This window comes from Lolium rigidum, chromosome 6 (genome assembly GCF_022539505.1).
Source record: "Lolium rigidum isolate FL_2022 chromosome 6, APGP_CSIRO_Lrig_0.1, whole genome shotgun sequence".
In the NCBI taxonomy this organism is placed as follows: domain Eukaryota; kingdom Viridiplantae; phylum Streptophyta; class Magnoliopsida; order Poales; family Poaceae; genus Lolium; species Lolium rigidum.
Window position 1 is genome coordinate 169,591,695 of NC_061513.1, and position 15,387 is coordinate 169,607,081.

Consider the following 15,387-nt stretch of genomic DNA (forward strand, 5'->3'; position numbering starts at 1 on the left):
ATACAAAGCATCCATCTGCGTCGCACATGCATCAACATGATTTTGCACCACAAAAGGCGTACACCATACATACGTAAAACCTCAACAACTACCCCGTTGCATGGACCCCATGCCCCCCCCCCGAATATACATGGATCCCATGGGGTCCTTGCCACGAGTGTCGTTCCGTACATGATTCAGAAACATGTAGTACCATGCATGTCAATTTGGATGACCGCCGGTGTACCAAGATGCGTTACACCACAAAGAGCGTACACCACACATACGTAATACTCATAGTGCCATATAGTCCTTATCAAAGTTCATACAAGGTACATCGGGGGTCCATCGTTTAATTCCTTCGCCATCTATTCATCAGTACAATAGGCATGGCAAAAAAATATAGATCTGTACCACGTTGTGTGCTGAGAAGAATTATTGTATACATTAATCTTTGACTAAGCTTTAATGCACATAAAAATGCACCTGGCTACTGTTCCACTCAACGCAATACATTGATTTGTGTTCTGTAGACCAACTAAACTTAGTTTGGCCTTCATCCTACAAAATTGAAGAAGGATTTCCTGCATTGTCAAGCTCTTTGCTATATTCTTCCGCGATGTCCCGTATCTGATGCCAAACCCAACCTCCCAGGAATATAGGTTGTAGAAGTCAAATGCCTCAACTAGAGAATCAAACTCCAACCCTGACACAGGAGTGACGACCGCGTCTGATTTCCTGTCGCCGAATTTCCTTAGTTTTGATTCAAGAGCACTTTTCCTGCCATTTGTTGATGTTCGAAAGTCAGGAATCTTTCCGACCCGGGGCCTGTCCACGGCACGTACGAAAAAAGGTTAATGCTAGTGAACTTGACAAACTCAAATAATAGCCCTATGGGTACGAACAACATCCTAATGAAAAAAACATGCGAGAAGTAAAATGTGTCCATTACTGGTCAAAGTCATGTAAACACTGTCTTAACTTTTCCTTACATAATTCCAGTTTTAATATACCCGTAGATAGACCAGTACAAGCATTTGTTCACACCCCCAGTATGGTAATCTTCATAACCGCAATTATCGGATCTGAGTAAACTTATGCTAGTAACAAAGAATACTGCTCGGATAGCATATGGTACAAAGGATCAGGTTTATGACAAAGCATATTCCATCACTGGCATTGAAATTGGCACACACCTCTTCTCCCATGTATGCGCGACTGAAGGCTTCTCGACTGAGCTGTCTGAAGGGCCACCAGGCAAATCTTCATCTATATCGATCACGAGTGGCCTGCAATTATCATTTATGTGTGATTTGATTAGCTCAAGCACAACATCTGTCATAGTCTATGTGCACACCCCCTCAGACACACACGATAGTAAAATGTGTCCATTACTGGTCAAAGTCATGCAAACAGCCGCTGGCGCATACCTCTTCTTCGATGACTGAGTGTCCTGTGGCCTCTCTGAACAATAATCCTCATGTGTATTCAGATCCTCCCCATCAGATGAGCTGCATAAACAAGTGCATCTCTAACAAAATCAGACATCGGGACCTCAGCATAAATCAGAATACTGCACTATGTATGCTCAGTATTATGATTTTTTAGCCTGTAAACAATCAACATACGTAATCACCGTGTGTGTTGTCGCGTTTGTTTCGGTGTATAGACCAGGTGGAAAATCTCCCTCCAACTCTTCTGGAACAAAATCACAACCCCTGAAAAAATATGAAATAATCAGTGCCCCCGATCAACTGAATTAATCCTTATCAAAACATATGCTGAGACAGTGGGCCCTGATATATAGTCTCCACCGTATGTGATACAAAAGCAACCTTATAACCAGAAACTACACGGTTCTCTCCAAAAAGGAAAACCCAATCAGTAAGACATCTTATCCAACACCCCAAGCTGACCCCAATCCCTCGATTCCTACTTGCCGTGTACCAACCATACCAAATCATGGATTAACAGCCCCTGTTGCACCCTCCATCTCGCTCTATGCCCTCGGGAACAAACATAGCATTGAGCACCTTCATACAGAGATACCAGAGAATCATATCGTGCGGGTGCAGAGATATCCATCCCACTGGTATATTATCTACTTTTGTTATGAGATACCCACATAAACCGCTCTTGGTTGATACCTAACGAACGCCGTAGGTAGAGGCAGGCTAAATCCTCCCCCCTTAACCGCCGCTACTGACGAAACTGACAAAATCAGGACCTAATTGGAGGTGTGGTTCAGTAATAATACAAACTGTCAAACAAGGGCTCACTTGTTGCCCCATGGCTCCGGGGATCTCGGCGAATCTGTGCGGCTGGGAGCGCCGTCTTCCGTCGATGCCCTGGATCCTCCGTCCAGTCCGTCATATAGCTCGCCGGAGCCGCCGCCGCCACTGCGGCTCCCAGAGCTGTTTGACTCACCGCTTCGGATTTCCGTGTACAAGCGGAATTCCGCCGGGATTACCTCTTCTCTTTCGATCCATCCCGAATCTACACCTGGAAACCCCATGCTGGAGGAGGAATCGGCGGTCAGCATCAGCTGCGGCGCGGAATCAAATAAAACTCGGCAAAAAAGTGACGATGCGGAACCATTGAACGAACCTGAGAAGCAGCTCGGTGAACCCTTGCGCGCCTCCATGGTGCTGCATCGCCGGCTCCGTCTGAATCTGGAGATCGAGTCTGCTCCTGGGTTGGGGAGTTCTGTGAGCGACGAGATGCCCGGAGGTCGCGAGATGCCGGAGGATTTTGAATTCGAACTGCTCGATCCTGGTCGCCGCTTGTCCTAAACGACCCCACGCTGCGGGCCACCACCGTATATAGGGACCAGTACAGTGCGCATATACGAAAGGCTCTCTGTATTGTCGGAAACGCCGGTCAACTCTTCCGGACGTGGGGCCAGCACGCGAATCTTGGAACTGCCCCGGACGGCCACGATTTCACTTACGCCCCATTTTATAAGCTACAACGCATTTTCGCTTCGTTTTTGAAGAGCTCGGAATCCTTTTTCAGGGGGTGCTTCACGTCCTCTTTTTGATTGAATTGATCTAAATCCATCTTCAAGGCGTGGACTCCTGTTAATATGTGCCCATGGAGGCGGCCGGCGTGCGACGCACGCAGAGGAGGGGCGGAGGGACCTGACGGCTAATCCTGGCTCGCTCTCCTTTTATCTCGCTCGTCCTGGTTCCAGGGTTGATTAAGAATCGGTTACAATTTACCTTGCTGTGAGCCACAGAGGTAATTGGGCCAGGCCTAGTAGGGGCGACAGACGGATTTGTTGGAAGTTGAGGCGGAGATCGATGGGAGACGGACGAAATCAAGGTGAGACGGACGAAACCAAGGAAACGCTTCCCCCTTTATTATTATTAGGTATAGGTATAGATTGTATCCCACAAACCTGCAAACTATCAATTCAAAGTAATGTGTATTTTAAATTACACATGAATAATACAAGTGTGGGGTTGATATTTTTAACATTTTTATGTAGCTCATAATAAAAGTAATTTCGCAGTGCGATTTTGAATTCTTGTGGGATTTACCATTGACAAAGTTCAAAACTGTTTTAAATGAAGGGATTACTTGAAGCCCGGGAGCCAAATACACTTTTTGCTCAAAATATATGAATTCTTGTGATTTGTGAAGATGCTCTAACTAGCTATCAGTAGACTTTCGGCCCGCTTTACAAATAAACCAACACAGTCATACAAAATCCAGTTCAAAGGAAAACTAAAAAGTCTGCTGCTGGAGCAAGAGCACAAGCATGTCCAGACTGAAAAGAAAACAATACACCCGTGAGAGGTAGCCAGGTAGGGCAACTCAGCGGAGGCAATCAGTTCGAAAAGAATAAAAAACTCAGCGGAGGCAATGGACCAGCAACCGCCGCCGCCGCCGCCGCGACCATCGGAGGCAATGGAGGCGGAGGCCCCATGGAGAGTCCTCGAGTTCTACAGCGGCATCGGCGGCATGGTACTCTCATCCGACTTCCTTCTACTTCCCGTACTGCACCTGAACCTCGCTGGATATCTAACGGCGATTAGGGTTTCCTTTTGCTGCCGCCTCCTTCGCTCGCAGCGGTACTCCCTGGCGTCGTCGGGCGTTCGAGCGGAGGTGGTGGAGGCCTTCGACATCAACGACGTCGCCAACGACGTCTACGAGCGCAACTTTGGCCACCGCCCCTGCCAGGTGCGCTCTGTTCCCCAAAAATCTATGCGCTCTTCAAACTTGGATCTCAGGCGACAACCGAAAGTTTCTTGTTGGGTTAAGTGCTACTGATTTGTGCTGGTAAAGATTTTAGGCTAGGAAATTGGGAGTGTGCTATATTAATAGTACCTCTAGGAGCATTGAGAATTCAGAACTTTAACCGCGCCATCAGAATTTTTGACACTGCAACTACCCTTCTTATATAGTACTTAGTATTAGTATGTATGCATTGTTTCTATGCACAATTTCGCTAGTATTATATACTGTATATGATTACAATGTGAGCAGTAGTATTTATTTGAACTGACTACATTATAAGACAAAGTTGATCTACAGTAAAAAAGAAGACAAAGTTGATTTACAGTAAAAAAAAGAAGACAAAGTTGACTATAGGCTGGCTGGAGTTTTGCTGATGGTGCATCCTGTCATCCTTAGATACACAATTAAGGTGTACACTATTTATTTTGCAGAGAAACTAAGTAAACTTATATGTATGCATGGATTGTTGTCACTGCAGGGAAACATTCAAACACTCACTGCTAGTGACCTAGACAAGTACAAGGCACACGCATGGCTTCTTTCTCCTCCATGTCAACCATACACACGGCAAGGTTTTCTTCTGGAATAGCTTCCGTTTAAATTTATCTGCCTTATTTTTAAACTATAATGGGGGTGGATTATCATGCAGGACTTCAGAAGCATTCAGCTGATGCTCGGGCATTTTCATTCATAAAGATTCTTAACCTTATGCAGAACATGAACTTTCCTCCACAAATGTTGTTTGTGGAAAATGTTGTTGGATTCGAGGTTGGTTTAAGCTATATTTACTTTCAATCACAGTGGTTTACTTTAGTATTTTAACACCCAGTAGTATTAATTGCTTGTGAAAGGTTCACTTTAGTATTTTAACACCCAGTAGTATTAATTGCTTGTGACAGGTCTCTGATACACATGACCAGTTGATAGAGGCCCTTTCAAGTCTCAATTTCAACACACAAGAATTTATCCTAAGCCCCCTGCAGTTTGGTGTCCCATATTCTAGACCCCGCTACTTCTGTTTGGTAAGTACCATGAGTATCTTGCCTGTCGTTTCATTGCAATCAGTCAATTGGCATATCTTAGCAGCAACATGTCATTAATCTTATTTTCCTCTATCATTCACCACCTCTGGAATACCCAAATGTGCAAAATGAGTGCGAGAACATCTATGGAATATGGTGCTTAAAATATGAGTTTGTCCAACAAGCACGTAGAAGAGTGATAGCTAACTATATAGGAAATTAGCCTGTGTTTCCAGTTTCTTCAGAAATGAGAAACTACATGAGGCCTTTCCTGGAAAATAAAGCGTTGCATTCTTCAAGAGTTCAGTTATTCTTAAGTGCAGGGATTCTGCAACTTTTTAACGATACTCTGTCTACAGGCGAAACATGAATCTATGTGTTTTCATAATCCATCAGTCAACAACAAGCTGCTCCGGACACCTACTTGCCTAACATTGAACAGTAGTACAACTCAGAATAGCTATGAACATAATGAAGATGTGCTGGAAGTAGTATGTAAGCCAGTAAGGGACTTCCTTGAAATACACATTATGAATACTGTCGACCAGGATTGTTCAGCCACCACCTCTGACTGTAAGTTCAGGCCTGCAGCTTGTATAAATTTTCAGGTTGTTGTTTCAAGCATTTTCACCAATATAGTTTTAATGCCCCTATCTAATATGCAGTTAAGAAGGCTGGTGGATGCACTCCAAGTGAAACTGGTTCACATGATTATACAGTTCCACTAAGCTTGATTGAACGGTGGGGAAATGCTATGGGTATCCTTAGTTCCTTGATTGAGACACTTGTCATTATAATTGAGTACTAGTTTCATTTATTGAATTTTGTTTTTGGTTACATTTTGCTGATACCTTTCTGTTAATCAATGCTTGACTTTGGTGTGTTGGTGACTCCTTGACTGTTTGCAAGATATTGTCTACCCTGAATCAAAGCGGTGCTGCTGTTTTACTAAGAGTTATTATCGCTATGTAAAGGGCACAGGCTCTCTACTGGCTACATCCAAAGTAAGGCTCTTCTTTGCAGTCCCAGTCTTTGTTTCGAATCTTCAGTCATTTGTACCACTTAGCCTCTGGTGCCACCTCTTAACTTTCACAAATGGCTTGAAATTATAGGATCACAAACCAGTTCCAAAAGAGAACCTTGACCTTTCTTCACTGAATGAGTTGGGTCTACGGTTTTTCACCCCTCGAGAGGTAAATGCTTGCACATAATTTCACAAATGCTTACATCCTTCTGTTGTCTATGCTTCATAGCACTTGGTATTAATGTTTTTTTTCAGGTAGCTAATTTGCACTCTTTTCCTTTGAGTTTCTGTTTTCCGGATCACATAAGCCTCAGACAACAGTAAGTCTTAGTTCCCACTTTCTCTCTTTGCTATGAATTCAAGAACCTGCCCCCCCCCCCCCCATTTTTATCGCGATCCATGTAGTAACATGAAAGATGGAGTTATTGGTTCTAGAAATCAGAATCCACTGCTTGAATGATTCACTTAGCTTATGAGATCCTCATTTCGCAGGTATGCTATGCTGGGTAATAGTCTAAGCGTAGCGGTTGTGGCTCCTTTGCTGCGCTATCTATTTGCCGAGACATAGAGAAGTCCAGTCAGTTGGCGGTTGATATTCACCTTGGCCTGCCTTGTGATACTGGTCAAACTCTTGCTACACCTGAGTTGTGAGTACAATATCCGTGGAATGTTGTTCTGCCTAGTACTGCTGGTCACCAATCTGCAAAGCCGATTGCTTCATTTGGAGTTGTGACCATACAATTTCATAGGGTTTGAAGACTCTACGTTCTATTCGCTGATGATGTGGCGAGTGGCACAGCGAAGAGGAGGATGTGTCCAATGCACCAACGAAGCTCTGCCGCGGATCTAATGTATCTTGCAACGTTGCAGTGTTTTCAAGTGTAATGTGATGGGAACTATAATGTGATACTCCTATGTCATTGCGAGATTGGATGCAATTATGCAAAGGCCAGTAATGTACTTACTTGAACGACGTTATATATATTGGCATGAGCCTCAACTTGCAACTGATGAAATTTTTCCTTCAACCACTGTGAGCAATGTAGCCGGCCGGGCAGATAATCTCACATGAGTTTCATTTATTCCCTCCGTTTAAAATTAGTTGAGGCAGTTTTGATCAGATTTGGTCTCGATAGCATGTATTTACATGTGTTTCAATGCCTAGGTTTCCTCATTTTGAAAAAAAAAAACTCGGCTGCAGTGATCTCATTCCCCTGAATATCGTGTAGGAACAAATACGCACGATCCGTTCAGCGAGCAAGCTCAAGCTGGATCTCGTCTTTCAGCTTGGACCGTAAACCCTTTCCTCCCCGCCGCCGCCATGCGCCGCCCACCACGCCTCCGAGGAGGCTCCTCGCTCCTGCTCCCATGGCGCTCCCTCTGCACCACCGCGGGCGCCCCCACTCCCACTCCCGCGGCGCCAACCGAGCCCCTTTCCGTGCACTTCTCAAACCGCCCGGCTGCCACCGCCCCCGCCGTCGCGGAGAGCCTCACCTCCACGCTCCGCTCGCTCCTCGCCGAATCCCCGTCCCACCCGCGCGCCTTCCCGCTCCTCAAGGCGGCCGCCTTCGACTCCCGCCTGCCCCCGGCCGCCCTCGTCGACGCCGTCCTCCGCGCCGCGGCCGGGCCAGACTCCGGCTCCCCCGCAGCCGCCGCCGCCCCCGTATCCCTCCTCAGCCGCCTCCTCGCCTCCCTCTCCCGCGCCGGCCACGTCGCCGCGGCCACCGACGCCTACGCCCACATGGTCGCCCGCGGCGTCGTCCCGGACGTCAAGTCACGCACCGACCTGCTCGTCACCACCGGGCGGTGCTCGTCGGCGGCGGACGCGCTCGCGCTGTTCGCGGAGATGCGGGACAGAAGCTACCCCGTGGACGCGTGGATGTTCGACGCCCTCATGCGGGCCTGCGCCAAGGAAGGGATGCACGGGGACGCCGTCAGGCTGTTCGACGAAATGGCCGCCGCCGAGGTCCAGCCCGACCAGCGCGTGTACGCCAACGTGATCGCGGCGCTCTGCAAGCTGCGTGACGCCGACCGCGCGCTGCTCCTGCTCCGGGAGATGAAGGGGGCTGGCTTCGAGACGTGGGACTTCACGTACAGGTCCGTGGCCGAAGCGTTCGTCAAGGCGGGGAGGATGGAGGACGCTCTGCGGGTCAAGGACGACATGCTGGCCGCCGGGAAGAAAATGAACGCGATTCTCGCCACGATTCTGATGCACGGGTATTGCCTGCGACGCGAGGTTGGGACCGCGCTGGATCTTTTCGAGGAGACTGTGGCGGATGGCATAGTGCCTACTATTGTGATGTACGGGGTGTTAATCAAGGCCTGTCATCAAGAGGGGATGGCGCAGAAGGCGTATGTGCTATGTCGCCAGATGAGAGGGCAGGGGTTGCTGCCAAGCTCGTCCGAGTTCCGTTTGGTTATCGACGGCCTTTTGCATGAGAAACGGTGGGAGGATGCTGTAAGCTTGTGTGAGGAGATGCTTGCTTCTGGCCTATCGGATGTCTTCACATACACTAGTCTAATCGATTGGCTCTGTCAGCGACACAAGCTCCGTGAAGCGCTAAACCTATTTGATAAGATGAAGGAAGCTGGAGTGAAACCATCTATTGTGACATACCACAGCTTGTTAATGGGCTACTGTCAGAAGGGGTGCATGGATGAAGCACTCAAATTGTACTCAGAGATGCCCGCGCAAGGATTCGAACCTAATGCTGTCACATACACAACTTTGATGAAAGGGTATATCAGAAAGAACAATTTTGCCAAAGCCTATGCCCTCCTTGATGAAATGAAACAGAATGGAGTTCCTTGCAATGAGTTCACATATAACGTGCTCATAAATGGCATTTGCATGGGTGACCGGATTTCTGAAGTTGATGAAATGTTGAACAACTTCGTAAGCCAAGGTTTTGTCCCCACCACAATAACATACAATAGTATCATCAATGGATTTGTGAGAGCTGGTATGATGGGCTCAGCATCAGCTATGTACCAGCAGATGTGCGAAAAAGGTATACCCACCGACATAGTAACATATACCAGTTTCATTGACGGTTACTGTAGGACCCGTTGTTGTGATCTCGCACTCAAAATGCTAAATAGTTTGAGATGCAAGGGCCTTCAACCTGACATTGCTACATACAATGCTTTAATAAATGGGTTTTGCAGTGAAGGGAATATGTCTCATGCAATGCAGTTTCTTGCTCTTCTACTGAAAGATGGTTTAACACTCACTGCTGCTGTCTACAATAGTTTTATTACCGGGTACAAGAATTTGAAAATGATGAAAGAAGCTTCCAAATTTTACGAGAGCATGATTAAAGACGGAATCGCTGCTGATACAGTTACATACACTACCTTAATCGACGGTTTCTCAAAAGATGGCAACGTAGCCTTTGCGCTGGAGCTGTACTCGGAGATGTTGGCTAAGGGTAACATCCCCGATGCTATCACTTTCACGGCGTTAACACATGGCCTTATCCGCAGTGGAGACTTTGATGGTGCTAAGAAGTTATTGGATGAGATGAGGAGATTGGATGTACAGCCTAATGTTTATATTTATAACATGCTGATAAATGGATACCTCCGTGATAGTAAGCTGCAAGAAGCATTCCAGTTGCATGATGAAATGCTTAACAGGGGAATTATGCCTGATCACATAACTGATGACATACTGGCTGGCCAGAAATCTTTAGAAGGTGACGGTTGTGCTGATGTGCGGGCTCCTATTTAAAATTTCTGCCAGTTGTTCAGTTAAGAGTACCTTGGCTTCAGCAGATTGAAGCTTCCACTCATGACACCATTGAGTTGGGAAACTGTGTGCTATAACCCTATAAATAAAGGGAAACCTTAACAAGGCAAGATGGAAGCAAAGGTAAGCATTGGAATTTGAGTATGAAATGTGTTTACTGTGTTGTCTGTCTTTGTAAACGATGCCCTGTTTCACCTCAAAGTAAATGCTGGCGTTACTAGCTTACAGAAGGCATGGAACATCCAACTGAACAACCACCAGCAACAGATCTTTGTATTGTTGCTGATGCTTTGTGATTATTTCTACTCCATCCTCAAGGCTTTTCTGTTGACTATAGCAAAACCTTGAGGCCTTGCCTCTGTCTTAAACTGTCAATGCGCTCTCTGTCAAATAATACTTAGTTTATTATACATGATCTGGGCGTTTCAGTCTATATATGCTTCCAATGTTCCTCATCTCTGTCTGATCTTACATTGTGAGATGAAGTGAATGTCAGTTTTCGACTTCTGTTTGTCCTCGTAGAGTTCTGTCCTGTGACGATACTAGTATATTAGGCTAACTAGATGACACTTAGCAGAACTAAAAGAGTGAACTCTGCATTTTCTTAGAAACCTAGCATAATAAATCACCATTCCTGCTGCACTGTAGTACCCTCCAAAAGAGCCAGGAAAAACCAGAGTGGAGAATTCTGCTAAACCATTATATAAATACATAAACCCATCTCTTACACCGAATACATTCAAAAGACTAACTTGGATCATATATGGACTTATGTTTTGGTCATTCCGCTAGAGTGGAACGCATGGAATGAAACTTTTTTAACACTTGGTTTTTGTGATGCAGAAAGTTAATGGCGTCCTGTGCACCTGGTGTATCATAAGATCATGCCTGCTGCTCACCTGTGTTACAACAAGTGTGTTGAAATCCCATCAAATTTTGCCCACCACCGCCCAAAAGGATGATATTTTAGGTGAGAAGCACAGGAATCAGGGAGGGCAATTGTGAGACCCCCAACAAGAGGTGTCTGGTCAATTTAGCCTCATACACTCCTGACGTGTCTCCTGTCACTGTAAATGTAAATAATGGAAGACCTGCTGATGAAGACTGCACTGTTTGACCGGCAAAATAGTTATTTACACTTTGATTCATAATCTTAAATTGTTGCAATTTTGAGAAACTTGCTGTGACTAGGAATCAAGTAGTACGAGTGGTAATGAGCTCATGTATGTGTATTGGGTTCAAATCACCAGCTTTCAAGATCTCCCAGTCTCGGTCCAATATTTCAACTCAATGTTGGCTCTTCTTATGAACCACCCCATCATGCACTGCTTATTTGAAACTGGATAAGCACTTTATTTTACATTCGTTATGTGCTTATGCCCAGTTAGGGGTTGCTTGCTGAATTGTGCGGCGGTGATTGTTATTTTCAGTGGAAAAAATAGCCATGGAAGTAAGAAAATGTTGGTTAAGCAAGTGGTGCAATTTTATACGGAGTATTAGAGAAACAAGATCATGATGGGAGGCTGGGAGCACTCAGCAAAACAGAGTTGGCATGCCGGTCCAGTAATCTGACAATCCATCACAGCTTGGAATCAAAAGTTGGAGTAGCACGATATCATCTAGTACCATCTGTACTGTATTTGTTTATATCTATACCAAATGTGCTAGCGACGATGATAGCAATTACTCTAGGCATCTTGAGTCGAAATGGATCACGAGCGCAAGCGATGAAAGCAATTACTGTAGCCACTTTGAGTCGAAGTGGATCATGATGGAGATGGCGAGGAAGTGGGCGATCCGCAGCTTGAGCGCCTCCGCCCTGCCGACGAACCCCGGCGGCAGTACTTCCTCACGATCTCCTTCAGGTCGTCGATCGAGGCGATGAGGCGGTCGGAGTCCATGTCGTTGGTCTGAAGGAGGAGGAAGGGAGGAGAGTGTTGGCGAATTTGGGGAGGAGGGGCGCTCGTGAGGGCGGCGATTGTGCGAAGCGAGAAGAGGGCGAAGGAATTCAACAAATTTCCGCTTTTATAACAAGCCAACTTTCATCTCCGCTTTTATAACAAGCCACCAGACGGACGGCGATTGTGCGAAGCGAGAAGAGGGCGAAGGAATTCAAAATTTTGTGACGGGCACCGTTGGATCGGACGGACGGGGAGCGGTGGAAGTAGAACCAATTTGGTCACTAGCAAAACTTTGCCAGTGCAGGGTAAAACAATTGCACTGGAATAGAACAAATTAAGCAGTACAATTAGCATCCCTAGTAAAAAGTACAAATAGCGAGTAGAACTCGTAACAAGGAGTAATTTGGATTTACATGGGATTAAAAAGCAGATAAACTCTTGTTAAAGTGGCAACCGTACTGAGTTTCAGTAGCAGATCAACTCTTCCCAATTTCTACTACTAACAAGAAGATAAACTCGATTCTCCCAAAAGAAGAAGATAAACTCGTGCTAACATAGATATAGTGGTAGTAACAACGCACAAACTGACGCGGTGAATCGAAACACCACAACCACTAGCAGAAGGGAGCTAACACTGACGGCATAGATTAAGCAAGCAGATCAAGCCAAGTAATTAGAAGCGGCATCCCCGGTGTAAGCGACGACTGACGTGGCGGCGGGCGGCGGGACTGAGGGGAGCTTGTCGGCGTGGCGGCGCACGTTCTCCCTGAGTCGCTCGAGCGACCTGGCGAACTCCGGCAGCTCCGCCGCCCCGAGCGCATCGACGTCCGCATCCCACCAGAACCTGCTTTCACCCTGCGCCTCGATCACCTTGTACCCGATCAAGTTCATCCGCTCGATCTCTGACGCTAACTGCTTCGCGGTCGCCTCTTTCGCCTGGCACATCTTCTCCAGCGCCTCATGGTCGTCATCCTCATCGACGCCAGCGTCGTTAGCGGCAGCAGGAAGGGGCACGTAGCGGCGCAGGACGGCGTCTACGGAAGGGCTGCCGAGGGCGAACACGTTGCCGGCCTCGGAGAAGACGATGACGGCGAGGTCGGCGCCGCAGAGGAGGGCGAGCTCGGAGCACTTCTTGAAGAGCCCGGAGCGGCGCTTGGAGCAGGTGACCTGGCGGCTGTTCTTGTCCACCCTGAGGGCCATCTCGATGCGGTGCCGCCCCGTGCTCGGCGTGCCGCGCGGATGCACCATCGTCGCGATCGATCCAAAGCGGTCGGGTGAAGAAATCTGGCGGCGGCGGCGGTGTTGCAGGTTGGTTCACGGGTGCTCTGGTGTTGCTTCCTCTGCGTTGTGCCTCAACCTGATGCGTGTAGGAGCAGAAGGTAGTACAAGTAGAAGAAGACTTGCCAAAAATTGGCGCGCACGAGAGGAGGGCGAAGAGGATTGGATTTGCGTATTTCCTAAAACCGTGCGTCGCAAGGCAAGGCTGAGTGCTCGATTTCGAGTCCGACTGACACTAGTACACGGTAGGTATTTAGAGGCACTTGTGCCAGGGGCAGTTTTCAAAGTGCCCCTAAATACACCTATTAGAGGCACTTTGGCTAAAATGCCTCTAATAGCTTATCTATTGGGGCAGTTTGAAAAAGTGCCCCAATAGTTGGCCACCTATTAGGGCAGTTTGGTGATGTGCCCCTATAGGTGACATCTATTGGGGCAGTTTGAAAAAGTGCCCCAATAGTTGGCCACCTATTAGGGCAATTTGGTGATGTGCCCCTATAGGTGACACCTATTGGGGCAGTTTGAAAAAGTGCCCCAATAGTTGGCCACCTATTAGGGCAGTTTGATGATGTGCCCCTAGAGCTGACACCTATTGGGGCAGTTTGAAAAAGTGCATCTGTAGGTGGCTATCTTTTGGGGCAGTTTGAAGAAGTGCCCCTGTAAATGACTACCTTTTAAGACAGTTTGACAAGTGCCCCAATAAGTAGCAAGCTACGGAGGCACTTTGACAAGTGCCCCAATTTATGCCTCTGGTCAAATTGAACTAAACAGTAGAATTTGAAAATTCTACTAAACAAAAAACTGTCTACATAAACAACACCATCTGCTAATAAAAGTACATAGATATAAATCCAACAAACCATCACATAGAACTTCAAAGGCAACACTAGCAAATGCAACCATAGCAAATCTAAACTAACTGATAATCTGAACAAGTTCACTGTAGAGACCTTCACCTAGCAATCTAGATGGCTTCACGGCACCTCACCGTGATCCTCCGCAGCTCTCCGCTCCTCGGCAGCTCGCCATGCTCCTCTGCAGCTTCGGTTTGAACAGCCAGTTGCAACCTCAAGCAAGCTCCATATCCAGAACTACCACAGTAGGACTTAGTAGCTCACCGTGATCATGACAGAATAGACAACACAGTGACATCGGAAGGGGCCTTCGATTACCAACACTTCTTGGTCTGGTCCTCTTGCCCTATTTTCTCCTTGACCTTCTTCTTCCCTGGTTATCAAATCACAAACTGTGAGGTATCTGCAAAGCGTCTTAAGTTACTTGAACTTCTACTTGCCCTCTAAATTAAGAAACAATTTTACAATAATCATCCCCATGCAAGAAAATTATACTCCCAGCAACCCAAAATGCGACTAGATATCCCCATGCAAGAAACAAAATGGTTGTCATCACTCTGCTAAACAGTATATACAGATAGTACATACAACCTCAGTTGAGCTCCTTGGGATCAACTTTGTTAGGTGTAATTTTTTCTAACTCACATGACTATACTGGCAGATGCAATAGCCAGTAAAACATACTGGCACATGAATACTAACTCACTGTCAATACATAGAGTTATAACATGTGGAAATATTTTAAGAACTAACTGGAACTTTAAAATGCAACATGTGTTATTTATTCAAAGGTTTGGGCTCACTGGATCCAGACGCTTGTGTCAAACTGGCAACCAAACATTCTGTAAATGCAGAAAATACACTAGTGAAAATTTTACATGTATACACTGAATTTAGCAATAGCCAAAGGATATGTATTTTATCGGCAGTACACTACTTTACACAAGGCACTAGTCACACTCACCAGCTGGTTTAGGCAGGCAGGACTACTACCTCTCTTCTTTCGATCCCACCTTTCCTTGCATGCGGAGGAAGCAAATGCGCGGCTGAGGTCATCAACTGGCCGGCGGCGAGACGTGTGCCATATGTACGTGGGCAGCACGGGGCGATGCCTGGCGTAATGGCCAGGCCATGTAGCAGCGTGAGGCTGAGGCGATGCAGCCCTTGTGTTCCTGAAGGTCCTGCAAACATGACGAGAATTGCTCATTTTCTTGGACAGTCTAAATTTGCAATTTTGTTGTTGTGAATTAGAAGTCCACAGATTATTGTAATTGTGGAGTAGAAGAAAACATTCATAAACTTGGAAGTTTTTTTGCCTGTTGACATATATATAGCAATT

The 15,387-nt window shown here is 46.5% G+C and overlaps 3 protein-coding genes and 1 long non-coding RNA gene across 4 annotated transcripts; 2 read left to right on the forward strand and 2 right to left on the reverse strand.

Annotated features, from left to right (window-relative positions):
* Positions 1-563: 563 nt before the first annotated feature.
* Positions 564-1,492, reverse strand: LOC124659654. The gene is made up of 3 exons (XR_006989662.1): positions 1,410-1,492; positions 1,176-1,268; positions 564-807 (listed from the first exon to the last, which is right to left on the reverse strand). It is a non-coding gene; the product is annotated as an uncharacterized LOC124659654 (long non-coding RNA).
* Positions 1,493-3,874: 2,382 nt separating this feature from the next.
* On the forward strand, positions 3,875-7,283 carry LOC124663008 (tRNA (cytosine(38)-C(5))-methyltransferase 2). Its single transcript, XM_047200774.1, has 11 exons — positions 3,875-3,948; positions 4,054-4,164; positions 4,700-4,793; positions 4,871-4,989; positions 5,121-5,243; positions 5,603-5,816; positions 5,909-6,001; positions 6,153-6,247; positions 6,356-6,436; positions 6,523-6,587; positions 6,760-7,283. The coding sequence occupies exons 1-11, from the start codon at positions 3,892-3,894 to the stop codon at positions 6,833-6,835; spliced, it is 1,128 nt and encodes a 375-aa protein (XP_047056730.1). The 5' UTR covers positions 3,875-3,891; the 3' UTR covers positions 6,836-7,283.
* A 305-nt stretch (positions 7,284-7,588) lies between these two features.
* LOC124663540 (pentatricopeptide repeat-containing protein At3g54980, mitochondrial-like) lies at positions 7,589-11,296 on the forward strand. Its single transcript, XM_047201230.1, has 2 exons — positions 7,589-10,141; positions 10,862-11,296. Exon 1 carries the CDS (start codon positions 7,589-7,591, stop codon positions 9,998-10,000), a length of 2,412 nt encoding a protein of 803 aa, XP_047057186.1. The 3' UTR covers positions 10,001-10,141; positions 10,862-11,296.
* Positions 11,297-12,579: 1,283 nt separating this feature from the next.
* LOC124663541 (agamous-like MADS-box protein AGL29) lies at positions 12,580-13,167 on the reverse strand. The gene has a single exon (XM_047201231.1). The coding sequence runs from the start codon at positions 13,165-13,167 to the stop codon at positions 12,580-12,582; it is 588 nt and encodes a 195-aa protein (XP_047057187.1).
* Positions 13,168-15,387: the final 2,220 nt, after the last annotated feature.